Here is a 27,851-nt window from a genome sequence, read left to right on the forward strand (position 1 = left end):
TCTTTCAGGCTCTGGGTCTATGGGTATAGACTAATTTGCCTAGCTTTACAAATATTACTTATTATGTGATATTTTACTACTGGAAAGATCAAGAGTATTATTTCACACATTTATAAATCTTCTCACCTTCCACTTCTCAGCAAAATAAGCCATAGTTGATACCATTGGATATACAACTTGCTGTGGGCTAATGAACTTGATTTAGTGTTATTTAAAAAAAAATCTAATTAATCACAATCCGACTCATCTCTCTAAAATTATTTAGCAAGTAAAAGCAGACAAGATAAAAATTGCTTCTGTGTAGATGAGATCTTTAATAAAAACATGGTTTCTAGATGCTTATAATCAATCTACAGTTTTGAGCCTTGAACCCTTGGCAACACTGAAACTAAAAATATGAGGGTAAAGGCAGGAGGGCAGGAGGGCAGCACTTGATCTTAATTTCTGAGTGGATAGTACACTTTAGCCACAAACAATTCTAAATTCCCTGTTTCCATGTAATTCTTCCTCTATGCCATGGGTCCTGAGCACAGTACCCTGGAGACTCTAGTACCTGGTAGATGTGCAACTTTCCCTCCAACACCCCCTTTTTAATCTTATTATATATTTTTAGTTATTTGGAACTTTACAAACAACCTAAAACATGAACATTTTCATCTACAAAGAGAAGATTGTAACTAACACTTCTGGCTGGGTTTTTAAAAATAATTAGTTCCTCAAAGTAATATTTTTCAATGTTCTCATCTGAGACTACTTTTGATTGCTTCTATGTATTTTCTCCCAGATTTCCTATCTCTATTCTTTCCTGCTCCAATTATTGAATGTCACTCCAAAAGACTCTTTCCTTATAATCAATAAGTATGATCAAGATTCATATATTGGTCATATTTGATATTTTTTTCTGAATTTTGAGTCTGTCAGTTCTCCAAAGATTCATGTTTCATTATTGTTCCCCTAAAGTTATGATTTTTCATTGCATTGGGCATAGTTTTTGTGGCTTACAAAGTTGGAATTGTTTTTTTCTTTATAGTGCTGTAGCTACTTTATGAAATATCCTACTGGTTCTTCTCATTTAATTTTGTATCATTTCATGCAACTCTTTCTGGGTTTCTATGAAACCATCTCTTTTATAATTTATGACATTTTATTTCTATACCATAATTTGTTCAGTCATTTCTTAAATGATGAGTATATTCCATAGTTTTAGTTCTTTTCTACAGCTAAAAAGTTGCTATAAATATTAATATTACAAACATTAATAATTTTATTATACTGGCATGGCCCAATCAAGAGCAATCATTCTTTCCAATTTTTAATAATTTATTTTTATAAAAGAAATTTTATAGTTTTGTTAATATTTTCCCTGTGTCTCTTAGTAGAAAGACTTGTAGATTTTTATATTGTAACATATATTTTGCAATTATTTGAATGGAATATCTTGTTCTGTTGGATTTTGTTGTTAATGTATAGAAATGATTTACAAATTTTCTTCTATATACTTCATTGTCTATATTCCACAAATTCTGAAATGTACTCATTGCTATTCTCTTTAATGAAACTGTTTTTAATAATTTTTCCATTGACTCATTCCTGAGGATTATGTTTCTTGGTTTCCAATTCGCTTTTAATACTTGCTTCTTCAGCCCTTTATTAAATATAATTTTGTTGCATTATGATCTGAAAAGGATACATTCAACATTTTTATTTTTCAATATTTGGTAACGAAGTTTTTATGCTGAAATACATTATTGTTTTTTGTGAAGTTGTCATGAAAAAAATATATATTCCTTTCTGTTCCATTTGTTTTTTTCCAGAAGTTTATCATTCTAACTTTTTAAAAGATTCTACTCATCTCCTTAATTTATTATATGGTTAGATTTCTAGATTTCTCTAGCTGTGAGAGGGGAAAGTTGAGGTCCTCCTCTAGTATTATTTTATTATTAATTTCCTCCTGTAATTTGTTTAACTGTTTCTTTAAAAATGTGAATGTTGTTCTTAATATTGATAATGCCTCATTGTCTATGGCATCTCTTAGCAAGATGTAGTTTCTCTATTTATTCCTTTTAATTAGGTCTATTTTTACTTTTTGTTTTGTCTGAGATCATGATTGCTACTGTCTTTTTTTTTATATACTTTACCTGAAGAATAATATATTCTGCTAGAGTGTCTTCTTTCTGTGTCAGATGTGTTTCTTATAAACAACATAATGTTGTATTAAGATTTCTAATCCATTCTACTATCTACTCCCATTTAATGAGTGAGTTCATCCCATTCACATTCACAATTATTAATTGTGTATTCTTTTCTACTCCATTTTCTTCTATTTATCCTTTTTTTTAAAATAGTATTCCTCCTCTAAAGTCTGTTTTCCTTCTGGTCATTGCCTTCATCTTTTATTAATCCTCACCTATCTCTATTGCCACTTTAGTATGTGGATATATCTTTCCTTTGAAACAATTTAGAAATGAGGTTCATGTATTGCTTATGCCCTCCCATTATTTCCCTCCATTGTAAAAGCTCTTCCTTGAAATAATTTCCATTTTTACTCTCTCTTCTCCATGGCATGTCTCTTTCTCATGTATTCATTTTTTTTTAAATATAATCCCAAATAATCAATTAACTTCTACATCCTATTTCCTATATAGAATCTATCTAATTTTTAGAATTGACATATCATCTTCCCATCTAGAAGGGTAATCAGTTTAGCCTTATTGAGTTCCTTAGGATTTCTCTTTCATGATATTTTTTTCTGCTTCTCTTGAACCTTGCATTTCAAAGTAAATTTTCTGTTTAGTTCTGAACTTTTAATCAGGAATGCTTGCTAATCCTCTTAAAGTTGTTATACTTAGTTTTACTGGGCAGGTTATTATTAATTGTAATTCCAACTCATTTGCCTTCTGTAATATCATATTCCAAGCCTGTAATGTGGTAGCTACTAAATCTCATGTTAATTCTGATTTTGGCTCAATGATATTTGAAAATTTTCTGACTTCTTGAAATATTTTCTCTTTAATCTTGAAGCTCTGAAATTTGACTATACTATTATTGCAGAAGTTTTCATTTTAGGATTTCTTTCAGATGGTGATTGGTTCTTTCAATTTTTATTTTGGTTTCTGGTTCAAGGAGTTTTCCTTGATGTCTGGCTCTTTCGTTGATTGTGGCTTTAAAGTAATCAAATAATTCTTAAATTATCTCTCCTCAATCTATTTTTCAAGTCAGTTGCTTTTTCAATGAGATATTTCAAATTGCTTTTCATTTTTGACTTTGTTTTATTGTTTCTTGATGTCCTATGAAGTCATTAGCTTTTACTTAATTCTAATTTTTCTGGAATAATTTAATTTAGTGAGCTTTTATATGTTTTTTTCTTATTTGAGTAATTTATCATTTTAAGGAGTTATTTTCATCAATGAATGTTTGTGCCCCTTTTTTCCATTCAGTCAATTCTGTTTTCTAAAGTCTTATTTTCTTCAGTATTTTCCCTTTTTTAATAAATTAAACTTTTAACACTTCTCAACCAGTCCTTACCTGTGGCTCTAAGAAATTATAGCATGTGCAGCAGTTATACCCTTGAAATCCATCTCAGAAGATGGGTCAGCCAGGTTTAGAGTTAACTTCAAATCCATTGATGAGTTAGAGGGATGTTTCCCTCAAGCATAGGAAAATTTTCCACAATGAAATGGACAGATGAAAAAAACTTTGTTCCAAAGGTCTTGAAAGAAGCTGATCTGTAACATACTCAGAGCTTGGCCAAATAGGAATGTATCAAAGTCATCCATTACATCTAGACCATCACTAATCATCTTGACTTCTGTCTTACCATTGGACTTCAATGACTAGAAGACAGTTTAAAGTTGAGTACTTTCTATTATTCTTCCTCACTTAAATCTAATTCACTTGCAAGTTAAGAGATCAACCTGTGTTTGGGAGATTTGTTACATTTGTCTGGGTCTGAAAGGGTCCCCACACATTATGATTTTGTTGCTCACTTTAATGTGTTATTATATCAACATAGATGAAGATACTAAGGTATAGAAAGGTTAAGTGATTTATACCCAAGGTTACACAGAATACAAATACAAAGTATAGATTAAAACTCAGATCTCCTGCTTTCAAATCCAGGATATTTTTCACCATACATACTGCTTTCCTCTTGAATAAATTAGTTGGACAGAAATCACAGGTTTACCTTATTAATACCCCTTAATTAGGAGTTAATCAAGTATTGTAGTTCTTTCAACTTATCTCTTGTAGCAGATAGTGTTCAATAGGCCTAGGCCTCCTTCTTTTCTTTCTTTTGTGATGTTTATACTAGTATACTATAGGCAATCAGCGAAATGAATAGCATTGGATCTGGAATCTGGAAGATGACTTCAATTCTGGCCTCAGACATTTAATGAGATGTGAAACCCTGGACAAATAATCTTTGTCTACCACATTTTCAATTGTGAAGTGAGGATAATATCACTTATCTTCCAGGGTTTTTTATGAGGATAAAAATAAACTATATAAATGCTAGATCATTGTTATTATTGACTTTACTAGTAGTAATAGATAGGCCATTTGGAAATATGGCTTTCTATACTCCCTATACCATACTAAATTATTTCTATACTGCAGTATGGCTTTCTCACTAGTTCCAGGCTTTTGGCTTTGTTAGTTCCATTTCATTTAGGATTTTCATTTTCATTCTTCATTATAGAGTTCTTTCTAACTGCATTTATAGATTAACTGATAAAGAGAAAGTTACCAGTTTGACATTTATCCTTAGCTTCGCCCTAAAGAACTAGGCAAATGATTTCTTTATTATGGGGATCCAGTAGGGGAATAAAACTCTAAAGGAAAGCTTCTTAAACTGTGGATTACCACCCAATATGGGAGCTCATGATTAAATGTAGGGGTCACAGAATTATGATTTATTATCAGTATATGTTTGATTTGCATACCTATTTATATACCTACATTCTCAGGATCCTCTAAAAATTTCTCTAATGAAAAAAAGTTGAGAGTGGAAAAAATTTAAGAAGCCTTGCTCTAAAGGATCACAGAACCAGTGCCAGAATCAAAGATCATATAGATTAGGGGTTTGAAATAATTTGAAATCATTTAAAACATGGACCCATATTTTAAATTCATAAAATAAAATATATAGGATTACAAAGGTAATTAATTATATTGAAAACTGCATTGAAATTATCAAAATATTTATAAAAATAAGATCATCAATGCTAGTTTAAGAACTCCTGTTAGTACCATGCCTTCATGTTTAAAAGGAGGAAATTGAGACTCCAAAATTAGATACAGTCTCTTTCAGTTCTAAATCCTATCCTTCTAAGACTTGCCTAAGGTCATATGGTTATTAAAAAACAGAGCTCAGATTGAAGCTTATCCTCTCTCCAAAGGCAACTTTTAGGCTAAAATAAACGTGCTTTCATCAGATACTCAGACTCTATTGTTTTCATGCTATAGATGAGCTTTCCTGGGATGGGTACCTTCCAGCATCCATAAGAGAAATGCTTTAGGCTAGGAGTTTGGAATCAAAAGACTCGTTCATTTCACTAGCAAGTAAGTAAGTCAAGGAGCATTAATTAAGAGCTTACTACTTCCAAGCAATGTACCTAGTGCTAGGGATACAAAGAAAAGCAAAAACTACCCCTAACTTCAAGACAATAGGCAAACAATTATGTCCAACAGGATAAATAATGTTTGATCGCAGAATGTAAGGCACTAGAGTTAAAGGAGGATCTGGAAATCTCCTTGCAAAAGATGGGATTTTAGCTGACACTTGAAAGAAGCCAGGGAAGTCAAGAGGCAGTAGTATTATTGCATACGTGGAGAAGAGTAAACTGCGATACCAATACAGAGGTAGGAAAGGACCAAGTTATCAAGAGACTTTTAAAATCAAATAGAGGATTTGTTATTTAATCGTGGAAGAAACAGAAAGTCACTGGAGTTTATCGAGCAAACAAGATCAGATCTGAAGTGCACTTTAAAAAAAATCAATCCAGCTGTGTGGAGGGTGGACTGGCGTGGGAGGGAAGAGGCATTTTAATCAGAAGTCTTTTGAAATAGTCTGGGTGTGAGAAGATGAGGGACTGGAACAATGTCAGAGAACAGGCAGTGTCAGAACAGAGAACTGGAAAAAACCTGTCCAAACCTCATATTCTACTATGGGGGAAATGTAAGTGGACTTATGCGTTGGGGTGGAGAATAACGCGTCAGCACCCGTTGCTATGTGAACAGCAGCTGGATTTAGGAGTCCCTGGGCGTGGGCGATGAGGCCAGCAGGTCCAGGTCTAAAGTCATGATTCAGGATCCTCTGAACGCATCACAGCTCTGGTGTCCTAGCAACCACTGAAGGCCCAAGTCTCACCGAATCTTTCCCTTCAGAGAGCCCCTTCATTCTCTGTCCGCCACATTCAGCCAATTAGGAAGAGGAGGCGGGGGAGGAAAGTGGGGGTAGGTGGGTTGGCTGCAGCCGCAGGGCATGCTGGGTAGTGTCCATAGTTCCTGTTGCTAAGGCTGCAGGCGTGGAGGAAAGAGGCAACGCGGTGCTGGGAGTGTTGTACCAGGGCGTTCAGGGGAAGATGGTTAAGCAAACGATCCAGATCTTCGCGAGGGTGAAGCCCACCAGCAAGAAACAACCTCAAGGGGTACGCGGCTGGGGAGAGGGCGTGGAGAGGGTGAATTGTCCTCCGCCGTGCCGGCTTTCCTGCGGTCATTGCGGGGGAAGAAAGGACCAGGATTGGGTGTCAGGGAGCCCCGTGAGCCCCGTTCCAGTGCTGCACCCCACAGTCACATTCATAAGGCATGAGTCTGCTACATATACTGTAGAGGCACAAAAGGGTAATGTCAGAACTGGAAGGGACTTTAGGGACAACTTAGTCCAATCCCTTCGTATAATTAGCAATAGTAATACTACTACTAATAATGATAATGATAATGCAGTGAAAAGAATTAATGATTTGGAATCAGAGCCTCCGTTCAGATCCTGGCCTTGCCCACCTATTGCCCGTAGGACCTTGGACAGGACAGTTAATTTCTCTGGGTTTTCATTTTCTGGTCTGTAAAATGCACTTGTTGCATGTGTGAACATGAACAGGTGAGTCACTTTGGGGTTTTAGAGGGTTCCCTTCTTGCCCTATGACCTCACGATCTTGCCCAAAGTGACTCTGGACACTAACTAGACACACTAACTTTAGTGGCAAAGAACAAGATCCCAGGCCTTCTGACACTCAGCCAACTCCTATCTATACCTGTGGCACACAAAGAGTGGGCATGGGAAGTGCAGTAGTGTGTGCCAGAGGCAAAATTCAAACCCAGTTCTTAAGACTCTTAGCCCTGCATTGTAAGCCCTACAGCATTTAAGCATGTATCAAATGCTTATTACATGCTTGTGCTAAGAAGCACAAGAAATACACTAGAAATACAAATACAAAAATGAAAGAGTTCCCAATCTTAGAGAGGTTACATTATATCCGGGAAGACTTGGACTTTTATAAGTATATGTAAAAGATACATAAATTAGGTAAAGATTAGATACATACATACAAAATGTTTCCCTTATAGTAGGCACTCAGCCAATGCTTGCTGACTGAATAAAGACATTGTCATATGTTTGCATGCATACACATACAATACACATGCCTTAAGTTAAATACAGAGAACACAACATTTATGTATATGTCATTTTTATTTCCTTCAATACTCAACTTGTATACCACCTTCTATTATAGTCTTTGTTGATTCCCTGAACTATTAATGCCTTCTCTTGTATATATCCTGTATATATGCAATATAATGTGAGCCCCTTGGGACTAGAAAATTTTCCCATTTTTTCCACTTGTTCCACTTGCACAAAGGGACAGAAACATTTATCCCAAATACAGGACCATTTTTTGGTATTGAGAATGAATAGATGGATTCTATACCTCTGTTAATGCTCAAATAATAACATGAAACTGGTTAATTCCAGGAAAATTAAAGAGTAGGTAGGACATAGAGGTAGCTAAATAGATTTGAAGCTATAAGGGATCTTAGATGTTATTTCAGTTCCCTCAATTTTTGAGGAAACAGAAGTGGAGAGACTTGTTTCTTAGGCACACAGCAAATGAATACCTAGGGTTAGGATTTGAACTCAGACCCTCTGACTCCTACACCATTCTGCTTTGCTGCAGTTTCCTTGTAGCCATACTTCCAAGTGGTTAAAAAAAGTCATGGTGATTTCTGGGTTCATGAAGATCATGCCAGTACAGCTTTAAGTTCAGGAAGATTTTTCCAAGTAGAAAAGCTTTTGAGTATCTCTGAAACAGACCATCTGCTGTTTGTGAACCAACTTAAGTACAGAGTAGCTCAGCATTGATGTTGGCTGGCACATGGAGATGGATGCCATTTGGTCATAGAAACCCATATATGCTTTTCATTAGGCATTTTATTAGTAAGCTCATATATATTAAATATTAAAATTTCATGTATTTTATTTATTTAACTTTAGATTCTCACTGAAAGATCAAAATGATTAAAAATTCCAAAGTTTTGTGTATTTAGATACTGTGATTAATAAGAGAGTTCCTCCTCAGAGATCCCAAATTTTATGACTAGATCCTCTTGCCAACAAAAGGGCAGCTCTTGGAATAGGGATTCAGAAGTGGAAATTAGTTGGAGTTATGACATCTTTTTTCCTGCCAGTCTTCTAATTCCATCAAACTTGTCTGATAGTTTTTTCATTCCTTGTAAAAGAGTAACAGTTGAAAACCTTCTTTACTTTTATTTTTAAGAATTTTAACTCCTCATTGTTTATGTTCCATTCTCCTTAATATTCTGTAGTTTCATGAATTTCTGATTTCTTTCATTCACCTGCCCCAGCCATTGAAGTACTCTATTAATTTTTTTCTAAATGTCTCCTAAGGAAACATAGCCAGACAGTTTTGAACCTTGTGCCAATTCTTTCTGCAAATAATTTTTATCTTACAGGGTGACTTTTTTCGATGAAAGCTAAACATTTTTAATGAAAAATTTCAATAAAAATTTGTTTTGAAAAATCAACTGGGCTACCTGAGGATTTAGCTAGGCTTTACTGATGCATATTCTAGATATGTCCTCCTTTGCCCTTAATACAGAATTCAAAATTTAAGTTATCAAAAGAATCTTAAGCCATTGCTTTCAGTAAGTCTTACTACTGCCGGGAAGAAGGGAAATTTTTTTGCTAGATAGCTTCTACTCTTGATTTTTTTGGCCAATGGAAAGGAACATTGGAGTAAATAATTAAAAATACCAACCTAACATCTTGACATAAAATATTGAGACTTGGAAGAGTCCTAAAAGATAATTTTGTCTACTCTTTTCATATTTCAGAAGCAAAAACAAATTCATAGTAGAGAAGTAATTTGACGAATAGTAATGGAAACGAGAGTCCTAAATGTGATTGAGAAGACACAAATTAAACCTAACTTAAGTGCATAATTTTTCTTAAGGAATACCTAAAGATATATCTTAGAAACCATAGATTCTGTAGTTCTGGAAACTATTTTATTAGAACAAAGGATATTTTGAATTAATGGCATTTCACCTACAGGGTGGCAAGATTCTCCCAAAAAGAGAGATGTTTAAATTTGCATTTTGGATTTCATTGTAGAGTCACTAATTCTAATTCTTTTATTGTTGGAGTGAATATTTGGATAAATAATTTCGCTGCTCTGTTTCAGTTTAGCTGTAAAAGAAAACAAATATCTTCCATAATTTTGAAAAGATGCATTATAATGTTTAATGAATTATTGTCAATAAATCCCTTTTGATTCAAAAGAAATGTGCTTTATATATTAGACATTTTTCTCCACTTCATATCTATGAAGTAAAAACCATTATAGATACAAAAAAAGGAAAGAACTTCCTACCATTTTCTTTTTTCTACTTTATAATAAGTCAAAATTTTTTCTGACTTCATTATAGAACTTTCAGAAAGATCTAGTCATTTGGATTGCAACCAAGAGCACCTATGCCTAAGACCTGGTCAGATCAAAGTATTTGTAGCTTTAACCTACTTGGTGGGGATTTAGTTGAAAACAGCAAACAGTCTTGGTTGTAGTACTTATGAAGTAGGATTGATTTTTCCTGGCATTTCTATATTTCCTTTAGTGAGGTAGGAGCAATGCAAGCTAACCATTATTTTAAATCCCTTTTCTAGACTTCTGTATGAATTCTTGTTAATGTTAAAGCACTAAAATTGATGACTAGAGTTTGATAAAAATCTATGACACATAAAAAAATTTCAAATTTGTTTTTAGATGATACAGTTGCATGTGTATCTTGTGGATTTTTTTTGGTAGAGAGGGCAGTGCTAATTGTTTGAGTTATAGAATCAACAATTTAAAGCTAAGAAAGATATTAGAGCTAATATTGTACATTGGGGGGGTACAAATGAGGAAACTGAAGCTTAAAGAGCCTAAATAACTTGCTCAAGGTCATAGAAGTTAGTGGAGTCATGGCCTAGAAGTGAAAAAGTTCTCAAAAGGCTTCTGGTCCAACCCCATTATTTTATGAATGAGAGGTGAGGTGACTTGTCCCAAATCACACATAATAAATGCCCAGAGGCTTGAACCTGTATCTTCTGGCTCTAAGTATAGTGTTGTTGTTATTATTTACTTAACTGTGAGGAAATGATTTCTTGAAAAAATAAAGATAGAATTGATGATTATTCTTCATCAGAAGATATGTGGTTATTACTAGGACACTGTTGATCACTCATCTGCATTCTCTCTCCTCTCTGGATTTTCACAATGATGCTTTCTTCTCATTTTCCTTATATCAGTTTGACGACTCCTTTTCACTTTCCTTTATTAGATCTTCAGGTATGTTATTTACATTGACCAGGGCTTTCCCCAAGGGCTTTTTTTGGGCTCTTTCTTATTCTCTTGTTGGGGAATCTCATCAACTCAATAAACCCAATAATGTGTTTCATTATCATTTCTATGCACATAATTACTAGATCTACTTATTCAGCCCCATTCTCTCTCTCTTGACTTCTGGTTCATCTTTAACTTCATTTTGGACATGTTGAATTGGATTTCCTATATGCACCGCAAACTCAGCAAAACAGCACCTCTATCTTTCTCCCCCCCTTGTCTTAACTATTTACTTACCTATTACTGTTGAGAATTACCATTCTCCCAGTTACTCAGCCTCACCACCTTGTATAAAATTATGTTAATCCTTGTTAAAGCACTAAAATTGATGACTAGAATCTGATAAAAATCTATGACATATATCCCCTGCCTATCCTTTGGGGGAAATATATATATTTTTTTTAAATTTCAAATATGTTTTTAGATGATAAAGTTGTGTATGTGTATGTATTCACACATTCAATTTGTTGCCAAGTCATGTTGTTTTTGCCTTTTTAACATTTCTCATATATGTGTCCCCCTCCACTCACACAGACCCCCATAGGATAGACCCTTATCCCTTCATGCCTAAAGTATTAGACTTCTGCTTGGCCCCTGTTCCTTTGTCAGAACTTCCTCTACTCAGCTGCCAAAGTGATTTTCCTAAAGTATAGATGATTACTTTCCTCCCTTTACCTTTCTCCATTCAATAACCTCTGTTATAACTTCCTTTTTCCTCTAGATTCCAATTTAAAAAATCCTTGGGCTGTTATAGCCATTCACAAACTGGCTCTTACTTTTCCAGACTTCTTCCCCCTGTTTCCCCTCCCTTTTCTCTACAATCCAGTGACATTTATCCTCATATACATGACCACACATAGGTTTATTTTATTGACTCTTCCTCATATCTGAACTGCACTTCCACCTTATTTCTCTCTCATTTCTTCCCAGGATTTCCCTTCAAGACAGCTTTGATTCCACCTTCTGCAGAAGACTCTTTCCTGACCCTCTTTCCACCCTTCCCAAGCTAGAATTTTCCCTTGGTAGCTGACTTTAGTACCCTCCACCTACTTTGTTTATATTGTAGGTACACAGTTGTTTGCATATTCTCTTTCCCCCATTAGAATATGAACTTCTTGAGAGAAAAAAAGCCATGTTTTTACTTCTCTCCTATTTTGTATATAGCATGTATTTATTAAATGTTTATTGATTAACTTTGATATAAGGAGTTTTTACTTAAGATGTGACCTTTCCTGGGTCATTTGCTTTTTAATAAGGGATAGTAAACAAAAAACAACAGTAAAAAAATCCAGCAATTTAATATTAAGTGGAATGAAATCATAATAATGTATTTCACAAGTATCAATTCTGATATTTTGGGGCACAGAGAACAATTGTATTTCTTCTCAAATCTCTTGCCTATTTCCTTGCTACTTCTCATCTCTGTTTTCTTTCAAATTTCATCTTTTATCTACTAAAGTCAGCTTATCTACCTACCTGGCCTGGACTTTGTACTGTTCAGGGTTTATGCCTCCAGGATTATGTATATTCACAATAGTCACATTTGTAATTATAGTGTAGAGAACAGAGTATTAGATTTGCAATTAAGAAAATTTGAATTCAAATCCAGGCTCAGATACTTAGCTGTGTGATCTTAAACAAGTTGTTTAACATCTCTTAGCCTCAATTTTCTTTACTGTAAAATGGGAATAATAACCTCATTTTTCTGGGTTTCTGTGACTATTGTTGAAAGTTATGCTGACTGAAATTAGATATGGATCCACACTTAACACCATATACCAAGATAAGATCAAAATGGGTCCATGATTTAGGCATAAAGAATGAGATCATAAATAGATTAGAGGAACAGAGAATAGTCTACCTCTCAGACCTGTGGAGGAGGAAGGAATTTATGACCAAAGGAGAACTAGAGATCATTATTGATCACAAAATAGAAGATTTTGACTACATCAAACTAAAAAAGTTTCTGTACAAACAATACTACTGCAAACAAGATTAGAAGGGAAGTAACAGATTGGGAAAATATTTTTACAGGTAAAGGATTTGATAAAGGTCTCATTTCCAAAATATATAGAGAATTGACCCTAATTTATAAGAAATCAAACCATTCTCCAATTGAAAAATGGTCAAAGGATATGAACAGACAATTCTCAGATGATGAAAGTGAAATTATATCCACTCATATGAAAGCATGTTCCAAATCACTATTGATCAGAGAAACGCAAATTAAGACAACTCTATGAGATACCAATACACACCAGTCAGATTGGCTAAGATGACAGTAACAAATAACAATGAATGTTGGAGGGGATGTGGGAAAACTGGGACACTAATACATTGTTGGTGGAGTTGTGAAAGAATCCAGCCATTCTGGAGAGCAATTTGGAACTATGCCCAAAAAGCTATCAAACTGTGCATATCCTTTGATCCAGCATTGCTGCTATTGGGCTTATATCCCAAAGAAATACTAAAGAGGGGAAAGGGACCTGTATGTGCCAAAATGTTTGTGGCAGCTCTTTTCGTAGTGGCTAGAAACTGGAAGATGAATGGATGTCCATCAATTGGAGAATGGTTGGGTAAATTATGGTATATGAAGGTTATGGAATATTATTGCTCTGTAAGAAATGACCAGGTGGACGAATACAGAGAGGTTTGGAAAGACTTACATCACCTGATGCTGAGTGATATGAATAGAACCAGAAGATCACTGTACACTTCAATGCTGTATGAAAATGTATTCTGATGGAAGTGGATATCTTCAACATAAAGAAGATCCAACTCACTTCCAGTTGATCAATGATGGACAGAAACAATTACACCCAGAGAAGGAACACTGGGAAGTGAATGTAAATTGTTAGCACTACTGTCTATCTACCCAGGTTACTTATACCTTCAGAAATTACTCATGCATATATACTGTCAAAAAAATTTTATAATTATAAAAAAATGAAAAAAGTTATGATGACTCATCATCCCATTGTGCCCAGCCCTGCTTTTCAACTAATGTTGGTTGAGTTTTTGTTGGGAGAAAAGGCACCATGTCTATGGCTTGTGTCACATTCTTGCTTTCTTGGAGAAGAACTGAGATGAAGTGAGTCAACTTGTTTTGCTGAGGTGGAGCTATCTGAATTGTTTTAAAGTTACTTTAAAAAGTGATCAGCCCAGTGTTGCCATCTTGAGATAATTACAATAAAATCCTTTTAATTCTCTTTGTCCTAAGTTTTGCAGTCTATCAGGTTGAAAGCCCAAATGACGAATTTTCCTTTCAATGGTAACAAGTTACCATTGTGAGCATTTTTATCACCATGATTTTTATGACTTGTTGGAGATTATAGAACACTTATTGGAGTTCATATATTTGTCAGAGGAATGAGAATTGTAACAATTATACTCTTTTTGGTTCTGGTCTTTGAAAAAAAATTATTCTATTAAAATGCATCCTTAATATTATGGCTAAATACTATAAGCTGTCTTTATATAATGTGCTATGTTTTCTTAAAATTATGTTCATGTTTGCAGATTTATTCTATAGATGAAGATGAAAAATCAGTAACTGCATTGGAAATTATCTTACCACGTGATTTAGCAGACGGATTTGTGAATAATAAAAGAGAAAGCTACAAATTTAAGTAAGTTCAAATTTTTCCTTTTCGTGTTTTTAATTTTTTTTCTAGTCTTTAATTTTATTCAGTTCTGTTCAATTATATGGTATGCTAATCTCTACTGTTCAATGCTATGTTTTAAACTTCTATTTATTGATTTTCAATATTGATCTCATAAAAGTTATGATACCACATGTAAAATGAGCACTCAAACTTTTATAATTAGAATGCTACTTATGAAATTACCCTCATTTTTAATTAGAGACAATTAGGTGGTATAGTGGATACTATATACCACTATTTTTATCAGTCAGGTGGACCTGAGTTCAAATCCAGATACTTGATATTCACCAGCTGTGTAACCATGGGCAAGTCACTGGACCCTGATTGCCTCACCTCCCCCCCCCCCAAAAAAAATTTAACTGGTAGCTGATTCTTTGATATACTCTCAAGTATGAGAAAAAAGTAGACTGAGAGACTAGATTATCTTTGGACTTTTTCATCTATTCTGTTCCTACTGTTTGTTTTTTGTTTGTTTGTTTGTTTGCTTTTCAGAATAAGTAGTTAGTTTCCATTCCTTCAACGGGTTCTTGATTTACTTTCTGAATCTTTATGTGGAAATGTGATCAGGACATTACCTAGATATTCAATTCAATTTCTAATTAGGGATTAGAGTCTTTTTCTGATTCAATATATAATATAAAGTCTTTGTAACTCATAGGCAGTAGCAAGTATCATTTCCAATTCATTTCAATACATTTAAAGCATTTTAAACTGCCTGCTTTATGCTAGTTATTGAGTATGGTAATGGCAAAACAAATAAGAATTTATGACTTTAAGATGTTTACTTTCTACTGGAAAAATATGACCTTTAAACAATTAATTAAAATATATCAAAAATAATTTATAATCTTAAATTAGAGTAACACATAATAAATGTCCAGTAAAGGTTGCTGCCTTCAATTTAATCTTATGTCTTAAATAGAACAGTAGTTTGGATACTTTGTGGTCTCTCTATTGATAATATTTTATAAGATATTCTGCTGAAATATGAACTTTTAATATTTTTGGAATTCTACAATTATATAACACCTAACACATTTTAACTAAACCTCACTAGAGCAGACTTCTAGGACTTTATTGTGGAGAAAACTCTTCTATATTCCTATTAGATTTTCTGCTTTAACTGAGAATATGCCCAATTTAGACTTGGCAGTTGATAGCAAAAAGCAGTAGAGACCCAACATTCCTAAGTAACCCTAAAAGCTTCTTAGGAAATTATTATAGTATTCTAATAGGATCATGTTAATAGCAGCTTTCTAGGAAATAAAAATTTGGTATGCCTAAGAATTTTTTCTTATCATCTCTGCAGCAAAAGCTTACGTTCCTATGGAAATCGCTGATATAATGGAATTTCCCAATAAGCTATTTTTTCCCCATACTTTCTCTTTCTGACTGAAACTTTTTCAAGGTTTTCTTTTCTACATTTGCATTATAATGCTCTGATTTGGGAGTCAGGAAACAAGGTCATCCTCTTCAAAGGACTAGCTGTTGATTTTAAAAATTGCTGAAAAATCGGGTTGATGTTATGATCTGATAACTAATTGCTGAAAATGAATTAAATTTGTCTTTTTAACCTAAATTTAATAATCACTCATTTTATAATTGCTTTCTTACAGGTAAAAAAAAATCAGTCATTCTGTTCTGTGTATATCTTGCTTTTAGATTTTTTTTCATTATTATCTAGAGTTGAATTTGATGTCAATTGCAGAACTGTTTCTCTTGAAAGCAGAGTGTCTTTTTCCTCCAAAGCTACTACTTTGTTCATAGTGATTTATTGTGCAAATTTTGTCAAAGCAATATTGTTTACAAAGTATTTGTATAGTATAGTGTGTGGTTACAGGGCCAACATTGTATTATGTTAGGTAAGCTTGGAAGCTTGATGATAATAAATGTGAGGTAATTGCAAAAGAGAAAAAAAAAGATTAAACACTGTTTTTGAGACATATTTCATCATTATTACTTTATAATTTGCAGATTTCAGAGAATTTTTGATCAGGAGTCAAAACAAGATACCATTTTTGAAATAATTGCCAAACCTGTTGCTGAAAGGTAGGATTTCCAATGGTTGGGTTAGTGGGATACTTCTGTTTCCTCTTATTTCTTTAGTTCACAGATGATTGGGGAAATGTGTTGAAATACTCCAATTATATAAACAAAAACATTTACAATATAAATATGAGGTGACCAAATAATGACCTTCATATTAATAAAGTCATTAATTTGAAAATTAATTCACTGAGCTTTTGACTTCAGGGCCTATTTTCACTCTTAAACATTATTTAAGACCTCAACAAGGTTTTGATTTGGGGGATTATTTCTATCTTCACAAATGTTTTAGTAGTATTCAGAAAATAATTTTGACCTTACAGAGCCCCTGAAAGGTACTTGGCAGTTCCCATGTATAACCATACCACACTTAGAAAATTGCTGTTTTAAAATATGATGGCCAGCTTGATAAAATAAATTACCAATTTCTCTAATATTGCATAGTAGTAGTCAAAAATAGTTTTGATAAGTATTTTAAATATTTGGCAAAATTTCATCTATAAATCCTTGGCAAAACCCAAGACTCTTTGATATCTTCCACACCCTGTACTAGGTTGTACTGAGCTCCTTATTGCCTTTGTTTCCTTTGATTCTATAATTGTTGAAAATTGTAAATTTAAAAAAAATGTAAATAAACACAATCTTAAATATTACTATGATTAATCAAACTTTCTTGGCAACTTTATTCATTTAAGTGAATTAGATGCCCCAAATGCCATAATGCTTTGGTTCCTCTTTCTGTCTCCATCAGTTTTCTTTGTTAGCTCCAAATTATTTTTCTTTTTATGTGGTCTCAGTCTTAGTCTATTCTAGTTCTGTTCCTTTTGCTTTGCATTATTTCAAAAAGTTGTTTCCAGATTTCTTTATGTGCCTCATATTTGTACATCCTAATTACATTATAGTATTCCATTACATCAGTATATCACAGTGTATTTAACCATTCCCCTCTTTTTGGATATTTAGTTTGCCTCTTCTTTTCCAGATTTAGAAATTGCCCTACTCCAGCTGCAATCCAAGCATCTTTCTTCCTTGCATCTTTCCCCAGAGTCTTTTCAAATTTGTATTCTCAGTAGTGAACATCCATGAAGTTTTACAATAGATCTTTAAAATTTTTGAAGTTGTTTACTGGACAGTAAAGTATGAACTAGATAGATACATTTCTGAAGTTGAACCATGACCTTAATATTGACATAAAAGTGAGGTATCAAACAAGCAATATTTCCTTGGGATTTGGGGTAGCAATGAATATACCTATAAATGTATGTGCCAGATTGTGGTCTTTGATAGAGCTGTTTTGATCTGCAGTTAAGTGTGGCAAAAGCCACCATTCTTAAAACAAGCTTAAAATGTTTAGGTAAATACAGCAGGACATTTTGTTTAATGAACAAGTAAATTATCAGTAATGGATTTAACTTTCTGCTTCATTTAAAAGTTCCATTACTTGAAGCAAAATTTACATGACAGCTATTTAATGGTTTTCAGCTGTGATGCTTAGAACATCTTTTCAGGTCAAGGAAAACTCTCATTATGGTTATTTATGATGGAATAAAGCCTTCCCAAATTCTCCTAACTAAAAGTAATCTTTCCTTCTATCTTTCAGAGAATTTTGTTTATATCTTTCCTATATGTTTATATTTAGTCTAATTTTAAGACTTAAGAAATACAAACAAGCTCACACTTCATCAAGATAATTGATGTGAATCCTATCCTGCTCCTTTGTCAATTCTGATGAGGTCAGTTTCCCAGATTGTCCTGTTTGCATAAAATGATGTGAGGCTGAAAATCTTAATCAAATTATCCTCTCTGAGATTGTCTAGTCAGCATCTTTAAAGGTTCAAAACAACCTTTGAGACAAATTTAATGGGAACTTACTTTTCCCAGTCTATCTTTGAGATAAGTCTCAACATCTCAGTACAGATCATTGCTACTACCTACTTTTCCTTTAAACATCTGTCCTCCCCCCAAAAGCAAATTGCTCTTTCATTTAGGATTCTATGTTGTATTTTGTGAGACTGTGAAGCTATTCACATAAAATAAAATTGCAATATCTCTTTTACTTGTGATGGATGTCTTGTCATGTTTGCTCCATGTCACAAAGCACATCTGGATTATACTATTTTTTCTATAGTATTATTTTACAACTATTCCCAAATCTGTTTCATATCACTATTTTTGGTACCTCTTTTTAAATTACTTCATAACTAGTTTTACAATTAAGAGCACTATAGTCAACCTCTTGGTCACTTAGATTTACAATCTTTGTGTCATTCTCTACTCTTCACTCTGACCATCCCCCTCCCTTCTCTCCCTATAATTGCCAAGACCTGTCAGTTCCGATTTGATATGATTAAATGGTTTATTGATAATGTACAAACCATTAGTAATACATATTTATAAAAAGAAAGAAAGGATACACATGCTCATGAGTTTCACTAGCCACCAATTTATCAGCTGTCCTACTTCTCTAAATGTAGGAAATAACAATTTGAGTTATTCATTCTAGTACACACTAGATTCAACAATGGTAAACCTAAGTTGTTTAAATTGAATTTCATGGTCAGAACAGAGATGTTGATTGAACTCTAGTTTACCCTGGCATGAAATGTAAAATCCATAATATTTAAATATATTATGCTACATCTGTACATGATCATTAATGGCCTATTGTCAAGATAGAAACTGGTAAATTATGAAATTGATGTGAAGACAAAAATAATTAGTGAATCTGCTAATAGATATAACTTCTGTAGTTAAGAAGGACATTTAAAATATAAAATGGATGCATGATGGAAAATAATTGAAATTGCTATTTTATTACATAAAATATGTATTTCATTTTTCAACTCATGAAATTATTACCTTTTATAACTTGATAATGTTATTACTCATGACATAAAGCAATCATACACAGATAAATATGACCACAGTGATAATAAGGCAGTAGAAGAAAAAGATTTTGATTTTCTTTTTTCTTTTTTTTTTTTTTTGCTGAGGCAATTGGGGTTAAGTGACTTTCATACAGCTAGGAAATATTAAGTGTCTGAGGCCAGATTTGAACTCAGGTCCTCCTGACTTCAGGGCTTGTGTTGTATCCACTACACCAACTAAATTCCCCAAGAAACAGATTTTGAAAAAAAAAAAAAAGTGAATGTAGGAGAAATCAAATCTCTGCCAATATGGTTATCAAAAAATTCTGAATGGACTGTAATAGCAGAGGTTTTACCTTGCATTAATCTGCTAATAGAATTAAATATGTTTTCACTGAAGGGTATTTGTGAATTTCACTAAGGTGTTGGTTATTTAGTCAATTGGGTTAGGTATACATTTCCCATTTACAATTAAAACATTCTTATCTTTCATCTGTTTTTCTTCATAGACTCACTTGCATAATTGCTAACTTGTTTCTACAAGAAAGGCACTTTTTTTTTTTTTTCTGACAAGTTTTGCTGCTTACTACTTTAAGAATATGAACACACTTATTTTTACCAGGATATAAAATAGTCTACATGATTCATGTAAAAGAAATTTTTTTTCTGAAACAAGCTATTCCCCTGCAAGGAAAATCACTGAAAAATTCAAATTTGACTAATACACTAAGAAGATTTTTTTAAACATAAAGCTTGATTAATTATTTTAGAAAAAAAAAAGTAGTTGGAGAATAAAAATTTTAGAAACTATCAAAATAAATTCCACAGAATAAATGTTTATTTTGCTAGAAACAAATGCCAGAGTAAAAGAGATATCTTTATCTTTTTTTTTTTTTTTTTTTTTTTGAGGCTGGGGTCGCACAGCTAGGAAGTGTTAAATGTCGGAGACCAGATTTGAACTCAGGTCCTCCTGAATTCAGGGCTGGTGGTCTATCCACTGTGCCACCTAGCTGCCCCTAAAAGAGATATCTTTAGATTGTTGGAATATTGGTCAATTAACCTTGTATTTCACAACTTCTTGACTTTTAGCATATTCATATATTTGTAGAGGTACACTGTTGGGGCCTTCCCACCTGATTACCCATCTAACCATTTATTTGTATTCTCTAATACAATCACATTTTTTCTACATATTACTCATCCTTCCTCCTTTCTTCACCTTGATTACTACCAAGTCTGTCCTCGACTGTAGATCAGAATTGTCAAAGACCATGAGAAAAAACCAGAACATTAGATGACAGTGGAATTTCTTAGTGATGTGCCATTGTCCAGACATACTGATTGAGGAAAAGTAATTGAATCAATGTTTTGACATTACAACACAATATTTCACAGCTCTTCTAGTCAAGAATTTTAAAAATTCTTTTTTGTTTGTTTTTTGTAAATATTTTTTTATTTTATAATTATAACTTTTTTTTTGACAATACATATGCATGGGTAATTTTTTACAACATTATCCCTTGCACTCACTTCTGTTCCGATTTTCCCCTTCCTTCCCTCCACCCCTTCCCTTAGATGGCAGGCAGTCTCATACATGTTAGCTATGTTATAGTATATCCTAGATACAATATATGTGTGCAGAACTGAATTTCTTGTTGCACAGACAGGAAGAATTGGGTTCAGAAGGTAAAAATAACCTGGGAAGAAAAACAAAAATGCAAACAGTTTACACTCAAAAAATTCTTAATATGTAAATGTCTCTCTTATTGCTGCACATTACTTGTTCTTAATCATCTTAGTTAGAATGATGTTTAGAAAAACATATTTTATTTTAAAGTCTATTAACAGAATCAGATGACCTGTAGCACATGTACTAAGCTAATTGTGAGTGGCATTCTATTACTAACAGTGCTGTGTACCATTTTCTTTTCTTCTTTTCTTTTCTATTTTTTCTATTAATTCTCTTCTTTTTATATTGCTGGGTGCCCCCACTGGTGCTATCAGTTTTAAAACATTTTTAAAAAATGTTTGTTCTAGCTTATTGCTGGAATTAAAATTGCAATCTAATTTCAATGTCTATATTTTATAGATGAAGAAACTGCAGACTTTGGACTATTAAGTGATCTGCCAAAGGTCATACAGATATTTATTGACCTGTGATCCATGGCTCATTTTGGAAACTTGTCCCTTTAAAAATATTCATTTTTATCACTGATTGGTAAAAAAAAAGACATAAACAAATTTCTAAAAATATTCTATCCTTCTCAAAATCAGCATAGTTGGAAAATGATTTGTACAAATGACAGGTTAGTTTTCATTTGACTTGATGAGAATGAACAAAATATTAGAAAGATCTTTAGGGTAGTTATGAAATACAGAAAAAATTTAAAGATGTTGTCAGAGTCCATTTTGATGTTTGGCTAGATCCAAACATGTATATGGAATTTATAAATATGAAACACAGAATCTTAGAATTAGAATATTAGAGGTCATCTATTTCAACTCTTGCCCAAATCATGAATACTGAACACAACATCTGCAAAAAGTAGTCTAAGACTTCTAAGGTTATTTAATGGAATTGTTAAATTTTAAAGTTTTCTGATTACAGCATCTGGCCATATCTCCCAACCCTCCAACTTTAAAAACAGATACCCCAGAAGACAGCTCCTCTCCTGCTTTCTTTTGTTTTTAGAACATAAGGTGGTCACTCTCCCTGACTTCTCAAGGAGGTGAAAACCCCAAAAAAGGAGGTGATCATGCCTTCTCTAACTCCTCAAAAAAGGGGTGAAAACACCATAAAAGGAGGTAATCACGCCTTCCCTGATATCTCAGGCAGGGAGATGAAAACACCAAAGGAAAGGGGGAATCAAATCGGATTAGCAGGTTTCTGAAGAGCCTCACTTGAAACAGGTATACATAAATCCATCAACATGGGAGTTATTATACATAATTACATAAATTGCATAAGCACATAGCAATATAATACAGCAGGGGTTCTCAAACTATGGCCCGTGGGCCAGATGCAGCCTGCTGAGAACATTTATGATACCTGGCAGGTTATGGCAAATGGGCTGAGGGGCAAAGACAGAGTGTGAAGTTTAGTTTTTACTATAGTCCGGCCCTCCAACAGTTTGAGGGACAGTGAATTGGCCCCCTATTTAAAAAGTTTGAGGACCACTGTGATAATAGGGTAGTAATGAGGTGACAAATAACATGAACTAACATGAGGAATTATATATGTCCATAAGTCCTAGAAATAGTCCAAAACCACTTTATTGTCCATTACTTCAAGTGCCAGGAATCCAATGATTCCTGCAAGTTTTGAAGTCCTGCATCAGTTTTATCATGTCTCAGAGAATCCAATGATTCCTGTTGGTTTTGAAGTTCTATAAACTTCTCATTACTGAACACTGCCCTTCAGTGGGTTATAAAACCTGTCTGGCGGAGCCAGTACATCTTTATCAAAAGTTAAAAAAAAAATAATGGTATAGAGAGCTAAATTTAGAAGTTCTCTAGGGTTACCTGTGGTTCCCCCCTTTTCTTTTGTTTTTGGAGGGGTATCTTGATGTCTCTGTTTCTCCTCCCTACTATTGCCTATCTTTGAGGATTAAAAGGTATGCCAGTGGTATGTAAAATCTTATACTGTGCACAAAAGTGTGCAAAATGTTTAGATGTATATGCAAGTCCATTATCTGTTTTTATTGCTTGTGGCACACCCATAATTGCAAAAGCTTGTATAAGGAATTCAGTGACCATTTGGGCTATCTCTTTGCTGTTGGTATTGCAAAAGTAAATCCTGAAAATGTGTCTACTACAACATGGATAAAAGACATATGGCCAAAATATTTATAATGGGTCACATCCATTTGCCAGATTTCATTGGGTCTCAAACCACAAGGGTTCTTCCCTGGAGGAAGCATAGGAGCATGGAAAGGAAGGCAAGCTGTACAACTTTTTACTATGCTCCTAGCTTCCTCTTTTGTTATCCCAAATTGTAAATGTAAAGCTTGAGCAGCCTGCTATTTAGAAAGGGATTCTTGGGCTTCCTGAAATAAATGAATACTGGCTAACATAGTTAAAAGGCTATATGCCTTTGAATTTCCATCAAAAATAGGACCTGGAAGTCCACTATGTGAGTGTACGTGCAAGATATAAATCTTATCTGGATCCTTTCTCACTTGCTCTTGAAATTCCTTAAAGAGCTGATATATATTAGAAGCTGCAAATTTTATTTGGGCTGTGGCAACTCTTTGTACCAAACCTACTGAAACCTCATTAGCATTTTACTTAGCCAATTGTCCTATCATAATTCTTGTAGCTGCACTTTCTCCAATGGTTCTTGTGACAGCTGTCTGCAGATGTCCCACAAAATCAGCAAAAGGTACATTGGGACCTTGCTCTATTTTTGCTCTCCCTGTTTTCCTGGGAGAGAGCCCCAAGCTTTAATAGCAGCAGCAGCAATTTGTTCATATGCTGCTATAGGGTAATTAATCTCTGCTAAATTGTCTGCATACTGACCTTTGCCTTCTAGTTGGTAAAAGATGATTTGTACATTAACTCCAGTTTGCTTATTGCATTGGGCTTGTATCCTTCAAAGTTCATGATACTCTAAAAGGCACAAGAAGTTCTGTCTAGGTTTTAAACATGTCCTTGCTATGGATTTCCAATCACTGGGGGTTAAGATTTCATAAGCCAAACTCTCTAGTAACATCTTAACATATGATGTAGCCCCATAATGAGTGCAACCCTTTTTCAAATCCCTAATTTTTTTTCCAGATCAAAAGGAATATATCCTCTCCTTTCTTGACCTGAAGAGTCAAACTCTTGAATAACAGGGTATACTTCTATTCTTAAATCAGATATATTCTGTCCTTCATTTTTAGCTTTAATTAAGATTTTTGTAATCTTGTCATAGTCTGCTTCATAGGTGGTACTGATTGTGTCACTGCCCCTTCCCCTCTACCTTCTCTCTCCACCCATGAAGGGTTAATTGAGGGAGATAGGTCAGGGGATAAGGAATGCCCTAATGGCTCCTGCTGTGAAGCACTACACTCCTTAATTTCATCAGAATTGTACTTAACTCCATTCTTATCTGATTCTTCATCTTTTTACCTAGTTTGTCTGGATTTTCCCCCTCCTGCTCTGTTTTCCTTATTCTAATACTTATATAATTTCTTAAAGCCAGTTGTATTAAGTTTTATGTGTAAAGTGTTTCTTTGGAAATTGAGTCAGATCCATTATCATTGTAGTATTCACATAGTTGCTCTCCTAATTTCTACTTGACTGGATCTAATTCTTTTTCCTTGGAGAACCAAATTGTTGTGTATTATAAAGTTACTAAAAGTTCAGTGATCTGCTCCCAAGTTACAATCAAACCTTGTTTTTTTATGTTTAACCAAACTCTCTATACATTTTCCTTGAAGAAGAAAAAAAGGCTCTTTTCTAAACATCTATCCGATTTTAGCTGAAGCCCTAGTTTAGCCTTTTATAAAGTTTCCTTCTTGTACTCACCTTAATTTCTGGGGCACAGATGAAGGTTCTTGGCCCCATATTGGATGCCAGAATGTAGTGTTCTTTGGTTTGGTTTTCTTGGGGTCTCTGGGAGCAGTCTTTGTTTTAGTTCAGTAATCACCACAAGAACAGCCAGGTGTGAAAGTTCAAATTCTTTATTATCAACTTCCTGGGACAGGGCAGCTTTCGGAGAGCTTTTCAGACCAGCCTTGTTCTCAGTGGTGGAAGTGCAGGAGGCCAGGCCAGCCACCAGGACCCTGAATTTGTCTCCTTGCCTCTGAGAGCTTCTAGTGTGCTTGTCCTCTGTGGCTTTCAATCCCTGCTTATATGCTCCACATTGAGTATAAACCAATAATTATATCTCTAGGAAACAATTATTTGCTGTAAGATTAAATCAATCATACTGAATCATACTAAACTAGATAATCATTGTCCCATCAATTCCACTTAATTAGTACTTTGTAAAAAGTTTAGAATTCTGGCTTATAATACTTCCAAAGTATTTTTTTTAATTTTAAACTTAAAATACAAAATTGTGGGGGAAATTGTCATGTTCATTGTAGAATAAAAGAGAGGATTCACAATATAAAGCAGTAAATTTCCATTTCAATGAGACCTATATCATAAATATTACATGTTGTCTTCAGAATTTTCCATTTTTCTTTGCTTCCTTGTGAGTTTTCTTTTGTTTTCTACTATGCTTCTTTTACTTTATTCCATTTTCCTTTTCCTCCTCCTCTTACATACAATATACAACATACACATATACAAACACACGCACACACACATATATACATATATACATACAAACATTCACAAACACACACATATATATATGCCCCCACATAAATATATATAATCATACACATACACTCATATATATCCTTGTAAGACTGTCCTTATACTTGTTTGTTCTCTGTTTCTCTGAAAGTAGATAACATTTTCCTTTATAATCCAAGTCTTTCCATATTTTTCTAACTCACCAACTCATCATTTCCTTCCACACAGCATTACAATCTTATATTGTCAAATTATTTTAAATAGTTTAAAATAATATTGATTAGGGAGAGGAGCCAAGATGGCACAATTATACCTACTTAAGTGTCTGAACTCTCCTTCAAACTCCTCCAAATTTTTAAAAATAATGACTCTAAACAAATTTTAGAGCATCAGAACCCACAAAAAGTTGGATTGGAACAACTTTACAGCTGAAGGCAACTTGGAAGGTTAACAGGAAAAGTCTGTTGAAGTAGGGTAGGGGTCCAGTATAGGCCAACTCAGGCCCTGGGCACTGGCAAAGCAGAGCTGGACCTTAAGGCCTCTGAATTGTGATAGTTCTGACAGTTTCTAGACTTTTCAGCCCAGAGACACCAAGATGATTTGGAAGATTAGCAATAAAAATTTGTCTCACTGGGGCAAGAGGCCCTTGGGAAACCAGCAAACTAGAAGTGGTTACTAGCACTGGCAGTGGTAGTTTCTGGAGACCTCAGCTCACAGCTCCTTATTAGCACTGAGGAAGGACTCTATTGATTTAGCACACAGGAATTTACAGCCTTACACTCATAGCTCCAGGGCAGAAAAGAGTGCATATGGTCAGATTCCTAGAAGGATCTTTGAAAACAGCTGCAGAAGCTTCCTAGAAGCTTGGAACATTGCACCCTCTTCCCTGGAAACAGAGACCTACTTTAACCAAAGAGTTAAAAGTAAAATAAAAGAGTGGGGAAATGAGTAGACAAAAGAAAAAATTCTGACCATAGAAAATTACTATAATGACAAGGAAGATCAAAATACATGCTTAGGAAAAAAAAAAAAAAAAAAAAAAAAACTAAAACCTACTAAATGCTGCTAAGAAAAATTAAGAATTGGTCTCAGGCTGTGGAAGAGTTAAAAGGGGATTTTTAAAACCAAGTAAGACAAGTAGAGGAAAAATTGGGAAGAAAATTGAAAGTGATGCAAAAGGAAATATAACAAGCTAAGAAAGAAAAGAATGCCTTAACAGACAAAATTGTCCAAATGGGAAAGGTACAAAATCTCACTGACAAAATAATTCTTTAAAAATTAGAATTAAACAAATGGAAACTAATGACCTTATGAGAAATCAAGAAACAATAAAACAAAACCAAAAGAATGAAAAAATAAAAAAAATTAATGTAAAATATCTCATTGGGAAAATAGCTCATCTGGAAGATTGATCCAGGAGAGATAATTTAAAAATTATTGGTCTACCTGAAAGTCATGATAAAAAATAAAAATCCTGGACATCATCTTGCAAGAAATTATCAAGGGAAGCTATTTTGCTCTTCTAGAATCAGAGGGCAAAATAGAAATGGAAAGAATCTCCTGAAAGAGATCCTAAAATGAAAACTCCCAGACAATTCTGGAACTCTCAAGTCAAGGAGAATATATTGCAAATATCCAAAAGTTTTGAAACTATTCAAGTGTGGCAGAACCATAATCAGGATAAACCCAAGATTTAACATTTTCTATATTAAAGGACTAGAGGGCTTGGAATATGATATAATCAAGAATCACCTACCCAGCAAAACTGAATATAACCCTTCAGAGGAAAAGGTGTATATTCAATGAAATAGAAAATTTTCAAACCTTCATGATAAAAAGACCAGAGACGAATGGAAAATCTGATTTTCAAATTTGATTTAGGAGAAGCACAAGGAAGTAACCAGGAAAAGGAAATCATAAGGAACTTAATAAGGTTAATTTCTTTACAATCCTCCATGGAAGGATGTTACTTGCAACTCTTAAGGGCAGAGGTGTGAGTTGAATATGAAGAGATAATATCTAAAAAAATAAAATTAAAGGGTGAGAGAGGAATGTAGTGGGAGAAAAGAAAAGGAAAATTGGAA

General features: G+C 33.8%; 1 protein-coding gene across 2 annotated transcripts in view; it reads left to right on the forward strand.

Moving 5' to 3' along the window:
• Nucleotides 1-6,494: 6,494 nt before the first annotated feature.
• Nucleotides 6,495-27,851, forward strand: part of KIF6 (kinesin family member 6) — a 466,898-nt gene continuing 445,541 nt past the window's right edge. Inside the window, exons 1-3 of one of the 2 annotated variants that reach the window (XM_074311016.1) lie at nt 6,495-6,650; nt 14,418-14,527; nt 16,538-16,612. In XM_074311016.1, coding sequence (XP_074167117.1) covers nt 6,585-6,650; nt 14,418-14,527; nt 16,538-16,612 — 251 coding nt within the window. In that variant the 5' untranslated portion in view covers nt 6,495-6,584. The remainder of the gene's footprint in view (nt 6,651-14,417; nt 14,528-16,537; nt 16,613-27,851) is intronic. The other variant, XM_074311015.1, reaches the window with a different exon arrangement.

The sequence above is a fragment of the Sminthopsis crassicaudata genome, chromosome 4, assembly GCF_048593235.1.
Source record: "Sminthopsis crassicaudata isolate SCR6 chromosome 4, ASM4859323v1, whole genome shotgun sequence".
Taxonomy (NCBI): domain Eukaryota; kingdom Metazoa; phylum Chordata; class Mammalia; order Dasyuromorphia; family Dasyuridae; genus Sminthopsis; species Sminthopsis crassicaudata.